Consider the following 22287-nt stretch of genomic DNA (forward strand, 5'->3'; position numbering starts at 1 on the left):
CAGCCATACATCAATTAGCAGATGAAAAAGCTACAAAGACAAGATATCAACAGAAAAATATCAAACAAAACACCGTGACAGACACTAGGCCTTTTTAAATCCTTAGAAACCAGGTTGGCATCTGTGATGGGTAAACTCTGGCTCTTACATGTTTCATGTGAAAATTTTCTTCATATTCTTTACAGCAATATACTGAAATGTCAGAGGAGTCACTTCTCAGCTCCCAGGCCCTTAGAAACAAAGGAAAAATAATTGATATTAGCCTTTGAAACCAAACAGCCTGACAGTAAAAGTAACTGTTAAAGATTATAGGGAGTACTCCTGACGTATTTCCTCTATTCACATCCCTATTTTCACGTTGCCTCTACCTTCTGGTTCAAATATCTGTGCACCAGATGCTTAAACTGTGATGTCAGCTTTGAAGGTCATTGCCATAGCTGAGAGAGACCGAAACTTTCTCACTCAAATTAAAACTTAAGCTCAGGAGCACTGTCCTACCTGGGTGCCTGAAGGGGTGGGTTCTATGACAAATGTTATGGATGTGAAATTGCACCATTAGAAGCAGCCCAGTCTGTGGACCCTGATGGCCCTGGTTAATTCATTGGCACATTGACAGGGTCCTGGGTGCATTACCCTGGCACCCATTCACCAACCAGATTCCACCAAATCTAACATAAAGTTCCTGTGGCCTCTTCCAAAGCCATGCATAATGACAAGCTCCTGCTCTAAAGGAGTGATGCAGGTCAAAATGCACTTAGCACAGACCAAAACCCTGGAAAGAAAATGTTGAAATGAATGGAGAAGTGCTTATATCTGATCCCTAAGTGTTAGGACCAAGTCCTGCTATGGTGTAAATTGCCACCAGGATGGATAGAAATGGGGCGATTTGTGCCCTCTGAGACATGCAATAAACATTATCACAAGCAACCTGAAAAGTCTTAGGCCTCAGAGGACATATTTCAGTGCTTAACTCGTGCCCAAGATGAACATTCAACCAACTTAATTTTCTAGGTGACAGATACAATGCACCACCTAACCACAGCAATCAAGTGCAGGTAACCTCGAATTTCAGGTTCAGAAACTCCCAAAATACCATGAGCTACATTCAAAGGAAGAAAAATCTTTAAAGAAGACATGTTATTACAGTCATCCTAATGCTGTCTGCCAAAAACTACACCTCAGTAACGCCATCAAATGGACACCACGACCCCTCAGATGAAAGAAAGGATGGCTGCAGGTGAAGCAGAGCTTGGGCCTGAAGACCTGCCCATGCCTCAGCACTGCAGGCAACTTTCCACTAAGTCCTGCTTCTTTCCCATTTCTCTCTCTTTGTACTTGTACTCTTGGAGTGATGCACAGGTAAAGACGGCTTTGGTGCTGAAGAGTTCATCTGCCCCTGCTGCTGCTTCTTCATTTGAAGGCATTGACAGTGCAATTAGTTGCTGTGCCACAGGCAGGATGCTAACAATAACTGATGAACAAGTGGGGGAAAGATGTGCCACAAATTCTGGTGTGGCACAGAGTGCAGGGGACATCAGTAAGGACAGAATGGGGTTCCTAACTGCAGGGACAAGACAGAAAGATTGGGGAAGAAGCAGATGGCCCTGTAGCACCATCACTGTCAGACACCATCACTTACACAGATAGACACCTTTCCTCCCTCCAACCATTCAAGTAGCGTCTCCCTCCTTCCCTTGAAGACACTTGTTGCCACAGTTTTCCCCATGAAACCTCCTGTTTAAAAAAAACCTGCATGAAACAAGTCCCCGTGCTTTCTCCACACAGAAGTTTCCAAGTCCCGAGGCCAAGGCAGTGCACAACTCCACTCTGCAGTCACTTCATCACTGGGAAACACGGACCTTATAGAGGGGCCAGTGAGACAGTTGTGTCCTGCTCTCATCCCCTCAAAGCTGATGCCACTGCCAGCAGTCTGTGACTACCTTTCCCACCACAATCAATGAATTACAAGGAATAGCATTTGAAAACTGGAGGCTCCTCAGGACACTAGGTGAAAAGGATGCCTTTTTCCTCTTAGACACAGAATATTATTTCATGGCAAAAGGATGTCTCAAGTCTACATAAAGGAGTAAAGAGAACCACTTTCCTCTGCCCTTGTTCTAAACCCTAAGCAGTGTATAGTGGCTTACTGTAGAGTCCCTCTGCCATAGATACAAGTCTTCTAAAAAGCAGCTGTCTCACAGTCACACAGCTCAGCACACAGGCAGAGGACCTCACACCCAGCTACTCCCACATATGTGACGTGCCCATAGAGGCAATGCCATCAATGTCCAGTCTCCCTCCCTTGGTCTTTGCCACCATCCTGTACAGTTCACTTCAAGCAGAAAAGGGGATGCTTTCATAAGACTGGGGTCATTCCTCAATAGGAGTAAAAAACAAAAATTCCTTCTCTGATCCTCTATAGATAAAACCCTCCTTCTCCGGGTACCAAGGCACAGAGCTGGGTAACAGTCTCTGCCAATAATGCAGAAGGCAACTTTGCTACTTTGACTCTCAGGTAAGGTTCTCTGAACTTCCAGACAGGCAGAGATCCCCGCTCGTCTTGCTCCACACTGATTGCAACCAGGCTTCCACCTTTTCTGAGAGCTTAACTATAGCCCAAAAAGGCTATCCCAGATGATGTTTTCCTACCTTTAGTGCTGTGGAGCACTTTATGTTCTCTGTAAGACTTTTCCCAATGAGTTTTTTGAGAATTGTGGTCTGCTGCTGCACACACAACTGAACAAAGCCCAGAGTGGGTGCCTTTAGCATTCATAAGCTGGTGGATCTTGGGACAAAATCCTTCCCGCTATACAGAAACTCACCCAGCATCACCAGCCAAATGGCTGAACGTTTTGTGAACTGAAACACATATCTCATGGTAATTTAAATATGTGCAAATAAGAGTTTAATTCCACTGCTGCCAGCCATTCCAGACGTTTAAATATAGTACGCAAATTCTCTTTTATTTTATATAAACTATTTTAATGAAGAAACTGAGGGCTCTACATTCTCCTGGCTTACGAATACAAATAGTTGAGAATCTAACAGCCCTTTGCTGTTGTTGAGCTAAGGCAATCTGAAATGGAAAGCAGATGAGGGAGCCAGGAAACAAAGTCCCTATTAACTACATTATCTAAAGGAAAGCTGGCTGAAGTGTGCATTAAGTGCACAGACTCCACATCCCCAGTCCTTCCTGGATGTGGGGGGGGTGTCACAGGAAGGAAACAAAGTGAGGCTCAGATCTGACTGAGACATGGTGCAGCTGGATTTGCCTTAGGTCTCTTCCCTCTCACCAGACACCTGTGGCTGGTATCAGGCAGGCTGGTGATGAACACTTCCATCAGGTCCTGCTTGATACAGAGCTGAATATGCTCCTCCTTCGGTAAGACAAAAGAGGAATTAATAGTAATAATAAATTAATCCTTCACCATCCTGTGGCAAGTTTCACAAGGACATAGCACTAAAAAGGACTGTGTTCCTTTTCCTTGCATAGCATTGCAAGGCAAGTGTGAATCACAGAAATGTTTAGGATGGAAAAGACCTTTAAGATCATCAAGTCATTCTAGTTGGGCTTTGGCCTTTCCAATTTCCTCACTGCATAACCTCACAACATCTTTGTAGTCCTAAGGAGTTGCCTGCCCCTTTTTCCAAAAGTCATAATCTCTCTTTCTAAGACATCACTAGCCTTTGTGTCAACTAGAAGGATAGAGGAGAACACTATTTGTGCTCCCAATCCCTTAACCAGTTATTCCAAGGCCCTGAAGTCTCTCTTTGGACTTCATGTTGCAACTTCTTCACTTGCCCACCTGAAAAATCCATAATGGATAATCATGCGAGGGCTGTAACAGGTCAGGAAGCTTTGTCTTCACATCCTTAACCTGGGCCTCAGGGAGGCAGCAGGCATTCCTAAGAATTGGGTCCAGTCTGCATATGGGAACTTCTGTGTCTCTCAGGAGAGAGTCTCCTATGACAATAACCTGTCTTTTTTCTTTCCAGAAGCAGTTTTGACACAGGGAGTAGGCTGACTTAACCTCGGTGATACCTGCAAGCCGGACGAACCGTTGGCACGTGTAATGGTTCCAAAAATCTGTTTGAAGTGCTGTGGCCTCATTGCTCTTTCCAGAGAGCCACTTCAGCACAGCTTCTAGCCTACCTGTATTCATGGCCCTCACACACACCGTTTTCCCTGCTAATGTCATCCTTAGCTTAAGCACATCTTCCCCCTCTCCTGTGTTTAACTCCTTTTCTTCTGGATAACAATTCTATTTGTAAAATAGATCTTTCATTACTTTTCTCACACTAGTAATCCCACTCCAGGCCTGCTTGGAATTCATCTTCATCACAGGTGGTTGACGAGAATTGCAAAGATTGTAACAGAGAAGGCTTGATTTACACCTTGCCCATGACTTTAACATTTCTCTTCTTGAAATATCCAGCTAGCTCTGTTCTTCAGTCACATCTGCCTTTCTTCTGGCCATGGTTCTGCTGCTCTCTGTCTGCACTTCAAGATATGTGCACCTTAATGAACCCCTTGTCCCCGCTAAGGTGTGGCTACATCCCAACTGAGCTAAGGGTGAGATTCAGGTATGTGCCTTTCCCACCCTGAAAGGAAACCCTCTGCAGTACCTGCCCAGGGAGGAAGGCATCTGAGCCCAAATCTCCTCATAGCCTGGATGTCTGGAGGACCAGAATTCCAATCTGCAACACAGAGGGTATTTAGTCAACAATGTAAATGTTCTCCAGGACCAAAAGTTTACATAGAAAGAAATTTCACAACTTTCCTGTCACCCAGTCCTCAACATTACCCAGTTCCTTGTATATATTCCAGGACTTCTTTCTCTAAGCAATGTCTCATTCTTGGGGCAGCAGCAAATGTCTTAAGTTCATTCCTTTGTGCCCAGCCCAATGAGAGATGTCACCTCCTCTTACAGACCCTGCTCCAGCATCACTAATGATATTATTAAAAAAGGTTGGTTGCCTTCTTCAGGAACTCTTCTGTTGACCTTTATCTTGAAACTCCCTCTCTCAGCACTTTTTGCTTTCCTTTGGTCAGATCCTTAAACACACTGTAAATTGAGTACTAATTACCTTAACATTGAAATAACCCAGTTCCTTAGGGACAGAATATAAAATCCTTTACCAAAATCCTGATAACTTAGGTCTAAGGCATTTCCTTATCTCAAACCCCAGTTATCTTCCTAGCAAAATATGGCACGGTAGTCTGGCACAGTTCAAATAGGAAAACATACATTGCATGTTGATTTCATTTTCCCCCCGTGCATTTAATTAATCTTTCCTTTAGAACTTACTTTAAACAGTATTATTGGTATTATTATGATCAAACTAAAAGGTCCACTGTGGCCCAGACAACTTTTGCTCCTTTCTTTAAATATAGATTTGCTACTTTTCATTCCTAATGTACCACCCTAATTAGACAGATTTATTGAAAATCCTTTTTACTGGATTTGCAATGTCACATCTTTCAGAAGTCTGAGATGGAAATTATCCAACTTCCCAATTTGAGCCCATTAAGCTATTTGAGTTTTTCCATTTGCCCTGTTCCTGTTGGCTGGCTCCTTTGTCTGTCTGATCACCGTAACATTCCTCCCCATCTCTTTAACCTTTATAAAACATCGTATGAGCAGAACTGGGCAATCTTGAGGACTAGTGAATACAAAAGGGATGAAATTTAACACAAAACACGAGCTCATGTGGTTAGGGACTAAAAAAGTGAGATTTTTTTCCAATGTGAGCTTTTGTCCTGCAGGATATTTGGATTGTTGAGCAACTGTCCTCTGTGTAAAACAGGGATAATTCCACTCTTCAAAATCCTTTATGGTTAAAGATCAAGAAGTACAGTACTCGGATACTCTCTTAATGGGAACCACTTAAGTACCCAACACAACCCAATGCACTTGGATCATCAGCTACCATAAATCAGCATCACCTCTTCAAAGTCAGTCTCGTGACCCTAATCTATACCCTTAACATCTGAAAAATGTTTTTGTTTCTTTGGTTTGTTTGGTTTTGTTATAATATTTTTATCATTAAATGACCGCTGGGCAGAAAGAAAAGGTATCTACATTATAAAAGCTCTTTTGCATATTTGAAGATATGCACTGATTAATGGAGACACAAAGACACAGAGACAAGAATCATATATTCTTATTGAGGCAGAAAGATCTTTTCAAATAGCTTTTGTTATCCAATAAAATTAGCATAACTACTTCATCCTATTAGAAAGTCTAGAAATACACTTAGGAAGCCCTTTTCAAATGTCTGCTGTTAAAACTCAAAACCAACAAAAGGTCTCAGAATTAAATAAAGGCTGTGACAAGAGATTTTCAGTGTCTTTCACTCGATCTGGTGGGATATCTTAACAGGATCCCCACTACTGTATACATGGGACATCCCTGGAACCTCCATTCCTTTACAGTGTTTCAGCTTGCATGCTTATGGTAAGAAACAAAAGAATCACAGGGCACAAGACACTTACTTACAAGGAACAGAAGTGGGATAAAGCAGTTTCAAAGCCTGAGTGCATTTCCTACTATCTGACAAGAGATGCTGATAATCACCCACATAATAGTTTCCTTCTCAACACTGAGTGCTGAGTCCCTCCAGAGATGACTGAGGTAGAGCTGCTGAAAAAAAGCAGACGGGGACAACGGAAAAATCCTCCCAGCTCTGCTTTAAGGGGACATGAGTGATGGTTTTCCCACTTCTCTGTCACCCCCAAAGCACTTCAGGTTACTGCAGCTTGTTCTGATGTTACATCTTCACTGAAGTCAGAAACAGAAGTGGGTGCAGACCATAGCAGGCCACTCAGTAAGGAGAAATCTCACCATGAGCCCAGCAGAGCAGTAGTTGGCATGCACCAGATTGCCACAGGGTCTAAGTTATTTCTGACCCAAGGCTTCCAAGCTGGTCTAGCATTTATTTGAGAGATTGTGACATTTTTACTTGCAGAATGTAACTGGAATGGAGGGCAATGGAATGGAGGTAAAACAGGATGTAAAAACCTTTTCCAAAAAAGCCCCCAGCTGTGCAAATACCTTTATACACATGCACACTGACACACCACTTTGTGGAAAATATCCTGAATTAATGCTTAAAATTTTATTTGTTTATCTTCACTGGAGGTTCAAGCTGAGATTGTAGAACAGTTGTTCCAAACATTGGGCAAACCTGCCGAATTCTTCTCGGGAGAGCCATGCTGACATCTCTGTAAGGTTACCCAGGATAAACTTGCATCATAGAAGAGTCAGCAGTAGTGACCTCTCTGCCCTTTAAGCTTTATGTTTTAATGTCTCCTCTGTTCAGTCTAAAACTCTGTTTGATCCTATCAGTCACCAGAAAGCAAGGCTTTATACTAGACCCTGTGCTTTCCCCCCATCTTTCTGCTCCACGGCTTGGACCATCCCCTGGACTCTTTCTTCAACAACCACTGGCCACCTCCTTCACACTAAGCTTTCTTGGCCTTTTTGTCACCTCAGATGATCAGTATTAAGTACTTCTTGCCTGCTCTCGGTCTTTTGTCACCCTCTTTATCTTTCCTTTCCTTTCTCCACATGCTGATGTTATCCATGGTGCATCCTTTCATTCACAGATCTCTTGCCCTGCATTCTCTAGCTGTTCCTGCCCTGCTACCCCAAATCCCAGCTGATCCATACCAGTTGGTCTCTGCTAGGTCTCACACAGCAGAGCATCCCTAATGGGAACCCTCCTGCCTGGCTAACTTTCTCCACTATAAATGCATTTTTTCCCCATTCAGTTCTGTTCGTGTCCTGGACTTACTACTCCAGCTCAGCACAGTTAACTCTCAGATTCACAGTCACAATCACCTCTTTGCCACATTTGGCTCATTCCTCAGACCCTCCCGCCTCCTCAGTCCCTACTTCAGCTGTTACACAGGATTTCACCCAGTTTTTCCAGGAGAAAAATGACAAACTATGATCATCTTCTTCCAGCAGCTTTGCCTTCTACTTCCTCTTCCCCTCCTACAACTCCTTCTTCATTCTTCTCTCCTGCAGGTGAAAAACCTCCTACATGGCTCTCTTCCTTTCTTTTATTTGCCACTTAGCCAGTCTTACCCTACCTCCTGCCTTTCCTTATGGACACTCTTGTGCTGTCTTCCCCTTGACCTCTCACACCCCTCTGTCTCTTTACTCTCATAACACAAACACCATTCATCTTAAAACATTTATTTTCCTCTATAAATGCCATGTCTTTTCCTATTCTCCCTTCATCACCAAACTCTCTGAATATGCCAGCTACAAACACTGCCTGGAGTCCTCCCCACTAGTTCAGTGCAGCTTCCTCTCCCTTGCAACTGCTGCTGCCAAAATCTCTACTTAACGCACTGAGCAACTTTCAGCATAGTCTGAATGCTCTGTTCTCATCTGCTGCAACATATTAGCTACCTGCAGTAGTCTCCTATGCTGCTTTAACCTGAAGTGGTGTCTTTCTTCAGTTACCATGACATTACTCACTTTTCTTGCACCACTTTTGAATCTACTCCTCTCATGTGCCCTCCAGAAGATACTTCTCTCCATGGGGCTTTTCTCTTTCTGTATTTTATTCCTTGATATTTTCTATCACAAACATAGATTCCCCTATGAACTCCATGTAGCAATTTCCAGGCTCATTCCTCTAATACAAACTTGTCTCTCTAGGACCATACCTGCAGTATCTCTAATACTCCTTTACAGACATACATATATCAAACTCAGCTTATCATAACTAAAACAGAGCTCCTAGTGCTCTTCTTCCTTCTTTCAATATGTTTTCTTCAGCAATCCCCCTCTTGATCATCACAGACAATGCTATTACTTTCCTTGTTGTTCTGGTCAAGAACTGAAGCAACATCTTCATCTCGTATCTCTCATTACATACATAGATCCAGGGGATGTTTAAGGTTTGCATATTCTTTCACCATCCAGGCTCTCATCACCTCATGCCTTTATTACTTCAATATTTCTTTTTCTGACCTTTACGACTGTGATCCTGCCCTCCCTATATCCATTTAGGATGCTGCTAGAAATATCATTTTGCTAACACATCACTCTGATCACGCCATTTCTCTTAGCAGCTGCAGACTGCTGTCCCCATATCTACTCATTAGTGTAATCTACTTGTCTTCATTAAGGAAATGTCAACTTCTTCCTACAGTCAACCAAAGAGGTCAATGCCCATCACCTACTTATCAATTTTTCAAGCAGACATGACCCATGATTTTTCTGGTGCCAACCTTCAGTCTTTGGAAGACCATGCTGTAAACGTCCGCACTTTTTATTCATTATCCCTCTTTACAACTCCTGTAGGAATCCCACGTTTTGTGGTGCTTACAGAAACGTGGTTTGTCTCCTGGTGTTCTAAAACCACTACTGCTCACGCCGAACATAATTACTTTGTAGTCTCCCCGTACTCCCTCATAGGGCTGCGTTACTCGCCAATATTTAAAGCGCAGCCACATGTCAGAAGGACAGGGACGTTTTTCTGATCCATGATTTCTGATCCATGATTAAGGCTCATAAATCCGAGGGTAGGACGCTAACTGGTATTAATAATAGTGAACGAAATCCCTATTATACTGCTACTGAGCTGAGGTATGAGAGATTTAGTCACTTGCCTCAGGTCATGAAGAAAGACTGTGGACTGAATTCTGGCTTTGTAAGCCCCTGCCCTAACTGCAGTACTACCTTTCTTTCATCTATTCTGGTAGTTATCTACAAAGGATTATGATTTCAGCAGGCTCAGCTGGGCATTTCTGAATATTTATTTGTGGAAGAATTAGGTTTTATGAGAAAGAAAATGGGGAAATTTCCATTTTTTAGTCTGATTCCTCTCCTGCAGAGAAAGTGTGTTAGAGTATATTCTTTTCTTTTAAATGGATCCTATTCCAAATGATCTATTAAGGGCACTTGGATTCCAGAATCAACATTTTTTATTTATTTATTCCTTAATAAACACTAAGAAACACCATCTCATTTCTTTCTTTTGCTCTTAAAGAGGTGAATGTGTAGTCAAGGGTTCCAGCAACACTTTGTGAGCAATGAGCCATCAAGTAACTCACATTATAAACGATCATCATTATTTTTGCAAAACCTACAAAATATAAAGGCTTCTTTTTTACTGGTTCTGCAGTAGTTAATGAACTCATTACCCTCTTAAAGTTTTTCTGAACGCACAGAAATACTTTTTCAATACAAAAAAGAAATATTAATGTGGATTTTTTATTGCGGGAGATGACAAAAGAGTTCAGACCGTTTCATCTCTATTTGAGCAAAATAATCCTTCAAATTTTTATTTTTACAGTGAACAGAACACATATGAACACTTACTAAACCTTTCCTCCACACTTTGAGAAAATTTTTTTAGCAATAGTTAGAAAGGATAAAAATGCTGAGATTTCTCAAAGGGATTTGGATGTCCAATTAAATGAACACGAATTAAGCATGCAGTCCTGAAGGCAGCTCTGCAAATATCAGTTTCTCTTGAGAAGGGCATGATCCCATCATTTTTACTCAGGCAAAATTTCCATTTGTCTTCACTGGCAATTTTGCTTGAAAACCAACAGCTTGATTGAAATTTGCCCTTTAAAAAAGCATGATTAAAAACAGTAGAGGCTCTGTTAAATTACATATATGTTCTTAGTATTTTTAGCAGATACATATTATCAAACTAATTATCTCAGATGTGTCAAAGGAATGTGTCAGGTTCTCATTACTTGTGGTAAAGAAACTTTTTTAATGAATTGCTATTTAAATTTGATGCAATTAAAATATTAAAATTGCTTATTCAAAATATGATCGTCCAAATCCTCTTGGAACTCACACGTGTGAACGAGTGATTTCATCCACTAAATGATTTTAGAAAATCCCTGAACAAGAGGATGTTTTTGCCATATCTCAGTTATTTGAGTTCCAGTCTTACATCAACAGAATAAGAATAATTATGGCATCAAAAAAACTGCAAAGGCTGAATACCTAGGTAGTCTAAGATTCAACTCAAATGCTGTCTACTGCTTAAATTTCGCTGGATGCCTCCAGCAGAACTCCAGTTGTGACAGGAGGGAGCACAGACCTTGCACTGGCCTTCCTACCCAGGGACAATTTTAACCTCAAAGGAAACACTAAAGGCCTGAACTTGCTGCATCACCACGTTCAATAAAACATTTACTATTGACTTCACTAGGATCAGAATCAAGACTTCAATAAAGTCCCTGTTATAAAGTGATCATTTGGAAAACTGTTGGGATTTCAAGCACAGATTTTAAACAAAGCATTTGGATTCTTCAATGCATGCAGGATACATGAAAAAATGGCTGTCCTAATTCACCTGGCAAACCCATTTCATTTTAAAAGTCCAATGCAGAGCATCACAAACTATTGCGAGCAGTTTTACAAAAATAAATCATTTTAGTCCTAGAGATAGCTGCAAGTAGCCTCTCTTCAGGCTTTTCCATTTGTGTATAAATAATCCCTAGTGACGGCTGGAGTAGTCCTGTTAAGCCTGTCTTCCTCAGTTGTATCTGACAAACCAAAACAGAGAATGCTTTCATCCCAGAAATCTTGCATATTATTTGAGGTGGAGGTAGGCTGCACAGGAATTACTTAGGGGTTTTTTTTTCAGTGGTGGCATGGGCTAAGTATGCTCACAATAAAATATTTTAAAAATAGGATTTACTATGAGTTCCATGGATCTCGGGGGAAGAAGGAAGGTAAAAGGAGGGTTGAAATAATAAGGTCATTGTAAATTCTATTTTTTTTTAAATAAAATTGGATTCCAATGGCAGGCAGCAGAGCTTCATCCAGTCAGGTTTAACTGGCAGCCTTCCAAAGGCAAGATGAAAGGTCCTCTGAGTAGTAATTGTCTAAATGGAACAGACTCTGGTTACTGTGCAACTTCTTCATCTACTTTATTGTACCTTTATAATTAAATGATGTAATTCCTTTTTTTGCTTTCTTGTTCTCCTCTCAACTACTGCAGGAAAGCATCTGAGCAACATTGCCACAGGATGCAGACAGTCTCTGTGGCTTCCCATTCTTCTTTCTGGGTCACTACAAGTCGTATCCAAGGAGTGGTGAGCTGCTGGTTGCCAAAGCAGGACAGAAACTCTGCCTTCTCCCATCCACGAGTGGACACTTACCTGCATTCCAGCTGTCTGCTTGCTTAGTGGTGGAGGCAGTTGGTTCACTGGGAGTGGTTGCTAGGGGGAGGGATTGTTGCTTTTGCTAGAAATTCCGTGGTTAACAGGCTAAGAGTGGACCTAATAGGATATAGTGAACACTGTGTTCAAAGAGGCGTAAGCAGCAGGGCTATTTAGTTTGTGGAGAAGCCTGGACAAACACCTGAAAATTGGAAGAAGCTTAAAGTATTGTGCTGAACAATCCCAGAGCCAGCATTTCCTGACTCTGCAAGGCTTTAGGGATCAGGAGTGAAACTCTGGTCCTGAGATGCTAAAAAACTTGATGAGATGCGAAAGCAGAGGAACAGCTCTGTTAGCTCTTTCTTTTTGACTGGTTCTTCTGTACCAGAGTGTTTTCCCTTAGTCCAAGTAGTCCATTCCCAGAAATAAAGACTATTCAGGTGAGGAAGAACATCAGTTTGCATGTTCAACTCCAATAATTTCTTTATTGACTGTAATTTCTGTTGTTTCTGGTTTAATTTTTTTTTCCCATGATGACAAAGAGAACAAATTAACTGCCTAATTTTCATGCAGCTTTAGAATATTCTTCAGGCCTTTGGTCTCATCTCATGCTTGCCTGCCTCTCCCTGATTATGTTTACTTGTGACAATCTCCTTTAATTCACTGCGTATTTACCTAATTGTATTATTTTGAAGTATGCACATAGGTTCTATGAAAATGTAAAAAAAGGATAGGAGAAATATAAAAAGGACCAACTATTTTTTTATATGCAGTAGTGTCTATTATATCTATGTAAAAGAAACCTTAAGTAACAGATCTCCAGTTTATCTAGCAAAATCCAACCTAAAAGTCTTGATTTATTTCCCAGAATGTAAAAATTAAAAATTAAAAAATACAGAATAGAATAACAGAAATTACATAGCCTATTAGGAACAGAACTGTTTTTTAAAATCACTGGTATCAGAATACTACCAAGTACCACAGTGCCTGATCCTACCACAAGCCATTGCCTATAGCTTGTATTAATTTCAACAGAGTTCATAAGCAGAATAACTGCAGGGTATTTGCAAAGCTAGTTAGGCTCTTAATGACCATTTTTTGTTATCCTTTACAAATCTACCATTCTCAATAGACAAATCTACCATAATGTCAAAACAGACAAATCTACCATTCTCAATACTGAAAGTTTTGCCTAGGGAAAAATGTAGGATCTGTTTTAAAATAAATGGATCACAGATTCTGTCCAGTATTAAAAACAAATAAACAAACACAACCCAAAACACTTAATAAAATTTACATTCACTTACCTATAGCATTACACCCAATATTTGGGACCAGAATCTGCATTAGTTTATCTAGTTCAGGAAGAGGTGTGCTAGATTAAATTAAGAGAGGAAGGAGAGTTAAACATTCTCTTTTATAAGGTATTTGCCCTGGAGCTCAGAGAGAGAGAGAGAGATTTTATCTGTGGAGAAATACATACCCCAGTGAGGTTATTTTATTGCTACAGGTAGAGAATATCTGCAGCCCTTTTCACCTGCACAGGGCATACTCTCCCACAGCACCCACCCCTGCAACCTTTAACTCCCAGGCAAGTGTCTGTCATGGAAGTAAAGACTACTTCTAGTTTTTACTTCCAGGACAGATGATGTTGGGTTGAACCTGGAATACCTGCCTTGTTTTGAACTCACAGCTGTTCCCAGCATTGGACAGCAACAACACTTACTTCACTTTCATCATGTGAGGATCATAAAAAAAAAATCTCCATTTTTATTTCTGAGTAAGTCAAACACTTTATTTTATCAAACTGCCATTATATTTGCTTTTCTATGTTTTAATCTGGAGGTGCCAAAGGAACACACACCTCTATAGCATTTGTGTGTGACTCTTCATCACAGCTGAGAGCTATAGTATAGGCAGATCCTCACTGCAGAAAGGCCATCAAAAGAACTAAAATTTTGGTGTTTGGTGTTCAGTGTTCAGAGCCTCCTTCCTTTAACATTTCTCTCAGTGTACAATGAACTTCTCTAAATGTGTATCAGAAGACCTTTAAGGAAGGCAAGGAGTGACACACACCCGTGCTTGCACATACCTCCCTTTCGTGCACAAGTTGCACTTCTGACCTTGGGGCAGTGACTCTTCGAAGTGGCTCCCTGGCCACTTGCAGACACGAATGTCCAGGAGCGTGTGTGCAGGAACACTCACTGCACCTGAGCCTGGGAATCCCTTGCTACCAGCTGAATCCTGGATATTGAGTTGGTTCACTAAACACACTCACACACGCTCATTCACACGCTCATATACGCACAGGAACACACACAAATTGCAGCAGGATCTTTCAAAGACCACCTTCTCCTGCAGTTAACCACCTCAGCTTGATTTGTCACATTTTCTCTACAGTTAACACTTAGCAGAGCTGCCATTACAGACAACCCAGTGCCAGGCAATTTCAGCTTTTACTGGTAAGAGAAACGGACATTCCTGAACTCAGGACAAGGCAGGCAGGGAAAGAGGAACGAGTCTCACTTATTTCAAGATGAAAAACCTCTCTAATAACTGCAACTCCATTTGCCAAAGGTGAGCTCTGGTGACATGTTCGCCCGCTGTCAAGGTTGAATTTGTTTATGCCCCAAGCACAGTGAGCACACGTGGCAGAGCAATCCAGCCCTCCACGGCAGCCCAGCATATACACATCCTCACCTAGACAGGGAATAGGAATGACTCCCTTGGCACTGAAACCAGCAGCAGGGTGTCTGGGGTGTCTGGGTACTGACAGGCTTTGGGCATGTTCACTTGCCCATTACAAATGGGACTGAAGACAACAATCTATTTCATAGGAGTTGTTACACAGCAGATAGATATCGAGGGTCCCTAGCAACACAGACAGAATCCCAATCAGTGATCCAGGCTCCCTGGCATGCCATCTGTTTGTACTGGTTTGGTGCAAACCTGTAACATGCTACTCACCTCCAGCGCTCACTTGCAAAAGATAAGGAACAAAACATATACATGGGCAAACATGTGTGAAAGATCACCCCTCATGAATAATTAGCTTTGAGCAATAATTCCACTCGTAATGTTTGAAGAGGGAATTAAGGCAGGCTGTCAAGGGAGTTTGGGATAGAGGACACACTTAGCAGACAAGTATTTTAAAAGATTGCACTGTGTAAGAAACAGTGATTTCACTATGATGGAAATAAACCAGTGGGGAATCTTCTGAATGCAAGGAAAGAACCATGGGAGGGAAATGTTATCCTGTAGTATGGAGTAACCATGCTGTGGGTAGCAAGGATGCCGTCATCCTTTACTGAAACCCTCATCATCCTGCAAAAACATGCATCTTCTGTAAACAGGATGTTTAGGCTGGGTTTTACACCTCTGTCCCCTTCCTATACTTCAGATCAAAGAAATGTTTGGGACCATCACCTTGAATCATTACCTTGGGGGAAAAATTAAGATGAAGGACCAAAAGAGAAAAAAAAAGACAGCACAAAAATGCTACAGGCGAACAGATGCATCTCCACCCCAAGAGAAAATTATTCCTTTCTAATAAATTCATGTAAGGTTTTGTAGATATTGAAAATATTCCAAAACATAGCTCAGTGTAAACAGCAAGCTGGGTTTTCCCCTGCTCTTTAGCATTTCTCTTTGTTTACTCTCCATTTGAGAATTAAAAAAGCTTGCATGTGAGCACTGCAAATGGTGTATTTCAGGACTGATGGGTTATTTGGTAAGGGAATCAGAAAATGCAGACATATGTAGCATCCAATAAAATATTCCATGCTTTGCCTGAGCCACCAGGGTCAAACATAATTAAAAAAAAAAATCCAGTGTCTGCTTTATTAATATTTTTATTTGTGTTTGAAAAATAATCTGATACCATGGTGATGGGCAGACTGTATCAAGTGTAGAGAGAAAGACATGAAAGAGACATTCTGGGGTGTGTCTGCTCTCACCCCCACTGCCTTCTTGCTCCCAAACCCCATGTCTCAGCAGTGGAGACCCCATGGGAAACTGCCCTGGCAGTGCTTCTGGAAGCAATGCCCAGCCCAGCCAGTTCACTCAGTGCAAGGAGAGGTATTTGGCTGGAAACAGCAGCTCCCATCTGTGAGCCCAAATGGCTCTGCTCAGCCCCTGCTCATCTCAGGAGGGCCTGGCATGTTCGTTTGGTAAAAAAACAGCCCTTACCTTTGGCAATCAGCTCCTCCAGCTCCTGGTCGAATCCCTGTCGATGGCATTTCCTCCAGAGCCCCATGTTGGTCGAGTTGTACTGTCTGTTGCACTCGTCGACTGCGCTCATAGCAAAGATCTGCCTCCTGTTTCTTGCCAAGAGGAGTTTCCCTTCCCAGCGGTCCAACCTAGACCTGCTGGCCCTGAGAGGCAGGTTGTTGTTGGAGTTATAAATGAAGCCAGGATCATTTCTCTTTGTGGTGATGCTCTTGCACCTCTCTCTGTGCTTCCTGGCATCAGTTTCGTACCAATGGTCAGAGCAGATTGCCACAGCCAGCATGCCCAGGGCACACAGAGCTAAAGACAGGCCAGCATACAGCAGTAACCTTCCAGCAGCCATACCTCAGCTTCACAGAAACACCATGGACATCTTCACAACAGGCAAAGCCCTTGGGTGTGAGACCACGCAAAAACCTCCAGAGCAGCTGGAGTTAGGTGTCACTTGGCAGAGTCTGCCTCAAACATCCCCAACTCCCGTGGCTCACATCCACACTGCAGAGGGATGCTGAGAGCGCTACAAAGTTCTGCCCTGGAGGCAGTCCTGGAGTCTCATCTGCCTCTCCTCCTCTACAGAGGAGACCTGGCGAGGAGAAACACAGCCTTGCACCTCCAATGGGAGCGAGCCAGTGACCCACCTACACAAAGATGTCCTGCTTCCCTCACCACGAGCACCCGAGTGACAGGGGCTGAAGGGATGTATCCCCCTGAAGAAACCTGATGGCTGATCAGTCCATTAATCTCTTGCAATCCGGCCAGCTCAGAAATCCAGAAGAGATGGCTTTTAGATCAGCAAGCTCACCACAGCATCGTCACAGAGCAGAAAAGTTCAACAGCTTGACATCTCCCACTTGCAAGCAGCCAGTTGTCCCGTTTACAGGAATGGGTGACTTGTCTTTTGTCAGCGGCTCAGCAAGAGCATCGTCGTCTGAATGGTCGGTCACTTGCTTGGGTTTAAAGCGGGGTCGAGGGGGAGGGAGCAAGAGGGGGGAGCAATCTGTTGTTGTTGCTGGCTGCTGCTGCTGCTGCTGTTTGAAACCGTGGTTAAAGCATACCCTCCCCGGCTGGCTCTGGAAACGCGGGCACGCACGGCTCTCTCCCTCAGCAGACTTCGCTGACAGTCACTGGCATCTTGGCTTCGGAGACATCTCGGCTTCTCTCTGCCAGCCTTGCCATTCGCTCGCCTGCTTTATTCGCCGGCGCTTTCATCCAGGCAGCCCAACGCCGCGCTCCCTTCCTTCCCCGGCGGTCCTGGACAGCGCTCCGGCAGCCTCCCGGCTCCCGGCCGGGGAGAGCGGCGGGAGCAGCCGCAGCCCGGCAGGACCCGGCGCCGGCCGCGCTCCGCCCGCTAGGCAGCACGGGGGGCTGCCCTCGGCCCCGGCATCCTTCTTCCACGCACACACAACACACACGCTGCTGCCCCCCCTTCCGCTGGGATCTGAAAAGCTTCCTCCGTCCCCGGAGCCGGGATGTGTTGTGCACAGTTTTCCTAACACGGCGGCACGTTAGCCATCTGCAAGATGAAGGCAGGCGGGCAGGGCTACGGCTGGCGGAGAGGATGCTGAGGAGCGGGGAGGGGAGGGAGGTCGGGGGAAACCGAACCAAAACAAACCGGGGCGGAGGGCGGAGGGGGTGGGGTGGGGGAGCTACACACCTTACACGGGGAGAGGAAAGCAGCCCCTAACTGTTGTCAACAGCTTTCGGTCTGCACCATTTCTCTGCCATATGGCCCGATCTCCACGTCGGAGCTGAGATTTTTAGCTCAGCAGCTTCATACGAATCGTATCCCCAGCATCAGCAGTTATATTTTCAGACATATTTTTTTTTCTCCTTAAATTTTCACTCCCTTTCTCTTTAATGGGAATAACTCACCCATTTTGTAGAGATCAAGTGCAACAGAAGGCGAGCTGGAGTCCCCAAGCTTTAGAAATCTCATTTCACCGTTTTTAACCCAAATAAATCCAGTCTTCTGTATACCTGGGAATCTTTCCTTGTTCAAACACCGAGCCCTGCAGCCTTGGCCGAAGCCTACAGATCGAGCATACAGAGCGCTGAGCCAAAAGCCAGTGATGTCACCCATGCAACGTGAGACTCATTTCTTATTTCTCTATCCTCCTTAAAGATAAACTGCACCACTTCCCAGGCAGGAAATGTCGAAGCCTTACTTTCTTAAGAGGGGAAAATGTAAAACCTGGATTTAACTGGATCCTGCTCATTCTTGGTCACAAGCCCTTACACTGTGTCAACCAAGTCCAAGACAAGCAGAGTTGTTTCTCACTGCACCAAAAAAATCCCAGCCTACCACATAATACAGAGCATGAGCTTGAAAAAAATCCCTGGATTTGAGACCTTCTGTGTCATCCAGAAGACTGAGGCCTTCATACTCTGAACTGTACTGTTTAAAAAGGAAATAAAAATGGCCATTTCCCTTGCAACAAAAAGCTCTGGAACCTGGCACATCCTGATTTGTGAGTACCACAGCATCCTGGAGCTGGCAGAGGAACCTAGTTAGCCCCATCCAGTATTTGGCTCCCACACAGCAGCGACTCCTCAGCATGAACAGGAAACAATGCAGTTGCTCCTACTGCACCAAAAAGTCCACAGCCCGATGCCTCTCCACAGATGTGTGCTGTAAAAATGTACATCCACACTGGATCCTACCAACTTTTGGCCCCTGGATCCCAAGTTGTGTCATCTGAATTGAAAATAAGCACAGCCTTTACTGGAGCCCTGGAGCTGGTGACAGCCATCAGCCCCAAGAGGGGGAGTCCTGGGATTTTACTAGCTTTTAACCTTAGCCACACAAATTATATCCTCTCTCCATGGGGAGAGCAGAGGTGGAATGTAGTAGCTCTTTGTGTATCAGAAATACATACCTGGATTTTCTCATGGAATACAGCTGCAACAGGAAAAAAAAAAGAAAAGAAAAAGAAAAAAAGCCACACATGACTGGATCATAACAGGTTTTGGCCCCAAACCAAATTGTATTATCAAAAAAGGCAAAGTGACTCTTTCCATTTTACCTGGTAAAGCCAGGTCCCAGGTCAACTGGGATTTTCAGCTGCAGAAGGATATCTGTCCCATTAAACCATTTTTGGTTTGAAATGTCCCATACTCCCCAACCCCCCTGCATGCTTATGAAACTGGCAAAGTCAATCATCCAAACCATAGATGTTACAATCATCCATATCTGCTGAAACAGCTCTATTGCAAGATTTCATTGTTATGTTATGAATATGAACTGTATCTGGAAAGCTCTAGATAAAGTTAATTGTTTTATTGAAACAAGGCCCCTGGTTTAAATTTTTTAGCAGTAACTTCCCTTTGTTGTTAATAATAAAGACAAATATTTGAGGATCTAAGGTTTCTTTAAAAATAGTTCAGCACAGATGGATCCACTTCTATAACTGGATTTTTCAAGCAACCACATGTCAGTAGATAAAAAGACCTACATTTTATAGTGGGCTTGGAGCAGCCATACTTGTTGTCTGTTCAGAGATAAAATTTAGAGGTTTGTGGTCAAAAAGCTGCTGGCTCCTACAAGAAGATGACAAACAGGTTTCTGGTATTGCACCCACATAGAGATGAGAGTGCACCTGGATTTCTTTGTCAATTTTTAGCATCAAGTCCCAAGCCGAAGGATGAGAACAGGGAACAAACCTAATTTTACCAGCCATATTTTTTGGTTGATTGTTGGGTTTTAAATTTAAGCACAAAAGTCTGCTATATTTACTCTCTATTTAGAGTGAAGGGGAAAACAAAACTGTTTTCTGTCTAAATATCCAGTTTACACAGGACTGGGAGACCGAGGCTAAGAGCAAAATGGAGGATCCAGCTACAAGAACTGTTTTTCTCATGATACTGGCCAAAGATATATTCAGGGATGGGAAAATCATATAATGTAATCATACCTACATTTCTTTCTAATTAAACATTAGGATTACAGTCCAAAGAGCCAAGATTTGGTTGGACCCAGAGAGGTCCAGGTGCCAGGTTTTCCCATCACACTCCAAGGCAGTAAGATAGTTTGGGGCAGGGGGACTTTGTACCTGGAGAAGCCAAACTTGTTCCCTCTTCTCATTCTTTAACAGGGATTTGAAAGCCAAAAATTGGCATGTAGTTCCAGGTTTTATCTTTTTCTCTGAAAAGGAATTTCAATGGCAGTTTCTATGCCTTTTTTTTTTTTGCTTGCATTTGTAGCTTTATCAGATGGCAGTCTACATCCTCCTGCAAGTCACCTTAAATATATAACTGTAGGAGAAATTGTTGGATTTCAGATGAACTCCACTTTAAGAATCAAAATTTTTTCCCCCATATCATCATTATTCCTCTCTTTTCAGGAGGGGCAGAATATTGCTTTCTGTAGGCATCGGGAACCTTTCCTCTGTCTCTTCCCAGGATTATTACAGACAGCCCCTTCTCAGCACAAACAGATCATTATTAAATTCTCTTCCTCCCACCCCACCCCCTCCTCATCACAGGATGCGGGGAAAAAACAATCCTTGTCAATCTTCAGGTGAATGTAAGCTGAAAGACACTCAGAAAAAAAACCCTGCATGCACTCTTGGGCTGCACAGAAACCACTCCCGACAGTGAATTAAGGGCATCTCGGCAAAGGCAGCTAATTCATGGGTCTTAAATCAATCAGGGAGTGAAAATACAGTTTTGGTAAAAGCTGAGGCTTTCTTTTCTGCAGATTACGATTTCAGTGATCCAGAGGGAAAGCTAAAGCTCATGGGTGCACAGAAAAATGTCTGAAGGCATGGGACAGAGAACCGGCTCCCAGTGAGTCTGTTCAGAGCCAGTTCCTTGTGACGAGCCGTGCGCTGCCTGCTACACCTTACTACGGATGTTATCTTACAGATAGGGCCAGTCTCCTCTCCATTCCCTCCCGGGATTGTTTCCGCTCTCCTTAGCATCCTCCAGCGACCAGCGCCCACCGCCTCTCAGGAAAGCTCCAGACACAAAAGCAAAGCGAGCGCCTCTACCAAGGTACACAGAGGTGGGGTCTTGGGCTAGAAGGGGAGGAAGGGCAAAGTTTGGACTGCAATTTGCAATTTGCTCTTTTTTCATGTTTTTGTTTTTTTTTTTCTATTGGTGGTTTTTTCGTTGGTGGTTTGTGGGGTTTTTTTAACATCAAAATGACCTCCACCATATTCTTCTTCTTCCTCCTTTTTTTTTTCTTTTAAAGAAAAAGAATTCAGTGCCATCTAGTGGGGGAGGGGATTGAGCTGCCCATTCCACAGGATCTGTACTGCTAATTCAGTTATTCAACAGGGAGAGAGAATCTTCAGTATTTCCCTGCTCTCTCTGTGATCTTCACCTCTTGAGAGGTGACGTTTAGTTTACATGGGCTCCAGCCTTCATTCTTTGTAATGAACCACCTACTGAAGACATAGGACCTTGTACTAGTGTTGTATTACCTGGGGCAGCACTGGCTCTGGAGGCAGTTTGCTGCTCTAATTACAGGATTTCAAATACAAGACAGTAATCAAACCAAACACAGATATAACAAATTATATCTGCTAATATTTTTTATCATTCCAATGCACCTTGGGTACTAGTGTACGTGAATTCTCAGCATGCCAGCCCTTCTATTAACACAGACATAAAAGATGCTGCCATAGAAGGATCTTATGATAACTCCCACAAACACTTGACCCATCAGTCAAACAGACTTTGGGTGTTCAGGTGACTCAGAACCAAGCAGAGGCTCTATAAAGGAAGATCTGGACCAAAAAACACTGTGTAAAAACTTTGCCATCTAAACACCAGGAGTTAACCACTTGTTAATGTCCCTTCTATTTTTTTTTTTTAATAGAAAAAGACATTTTCAGAGGTAAACATCAGCCAGCTGCATAAACACTGGCTAGCCATACACACACACACACACACACACAAACACACAC

The 22287-nt window shown here is 43.0% G+C and overlaps 1 protein-coding gene across 2 annotated transcripts in view; it reads right to left on the bottom strand.

Annotated features, from left to right (window-relative positions):
• Window positions 1–17619, bottom strand: part of LOC103757267 (transmembrane protein 178B) — a 282690-nt gene extending 265071 nt beyond the window's left edge. Inside the window, exon 1 of one of the 2 annotated variants that reach the window (XM_029963547.1) lies at window positions 16340–17596. In XM_029963547.1, coding sequence (XP_029819407.1) covers window positions 16340–16721 — 382 coding nt within the window. In that variant the 5' untranslated portion in view covers window positions 16722–17596. Of the gene's footprint in view, window positions 1–16339 lie in introns of both variants that reach the window. The other variant, XM_008923375.3, reaches the window with a different exon arrangement.
• Between the last annotated feature and the right edge of the window lie 4668 nt (window positions 17620–22287).

Source organism: Manacus vitellinus, unplaced genomic scaffold (assembly GCF_001715985.3).
Source record: "Manacus vitellinus isolate BGI_N305 unplaced genomic scaffold, ASM171598v3 scaffold_5_pilon, whole genome shotgun sequence".
NCBI classification, from domain to species: domain Eukaryota; kingdom Metazoa; phylum Chordata; class Aves; order Passeriformes; family Pipridae; genus Manacus; species Manacus vitellinus.